Raw genomic sequence first — 478 nt, 5'->3', positions numbered from 1 at the left:
CAAAGCCATCATGATAATAGAGAAGAAGAAGGATCGACATCTCGCTTTGGAAGCTCTCTACGTTTAATGAGTAGGGGCTCCACAAGTAGAAGAGATGGCGGAGGTGGGGGTACACGTGGAAGTCGGGGCATGTTCTCCTATGGTGAAGCGGAAGGAGGTCTATGTTCTTCGTATTATAGACGACGGTATCTAGGAAGAGGCCAAGGAGAGAACGATGACGCTGAGGACAGCGCGGGCGATACAAGAGGAAGGAGAAAAGCTGAAGATCTCCAAGTGGTTTACCTACCAGGCGCTGTCTTCTTTCAGCTTCTCATGCAAATACGCAAACGTCCCTATCGAGTGCTAGGATGGAACTGTCGTGATTTCTGTAATCTCATTCTCAATTGGTAGGCCGTGATAGAACAAAGTAATGAAAAGAAGAAAAGAGGAAAGGTGTTGTTTGGGCTTGGTACCTGAAAGGCTATTGTTCTTCTTGGCA

General features: G+C 47.1%; 1 protein-coding gene across 1 annotated transcript; it reads left to right on the top strand.

The window, feature by feature from the left end:
- On the top strand, positions 1 to 341 carry CSUI_009282 (uncharacterized protein; the record flags this gene model as incomplete). The annotated part of the gene is made up of 1 exon (XM_068069398.1): positions 1 to 341. A coding segment is annotated over exon 1 (273 nt), but the record flags the coding sequence as incomplete, so codon positions are not given.
- Positions 342 to 478: the final 137 nt, after the last annotated feature.

Source organism: Cystoisospora suis, assembly GCF_002600585.1.
Source record: "Cystoisospora suis strain Wien I chromosome Unknown contig_5507, whole genome shotgun sequence".
In the NCBI taxonomy this organism is placed as follows: domain Eukaryota; phylum Apicomplexa; class Conoidasida; order Eucoccidiorida; family Sarcocystidae; genus Cystoisospora; species Cystoisospora suis.
Note: the sequence above shows the minus strand (reverse complement) of the source record. Positions and strands in the feature narration are given on the sequence as shown.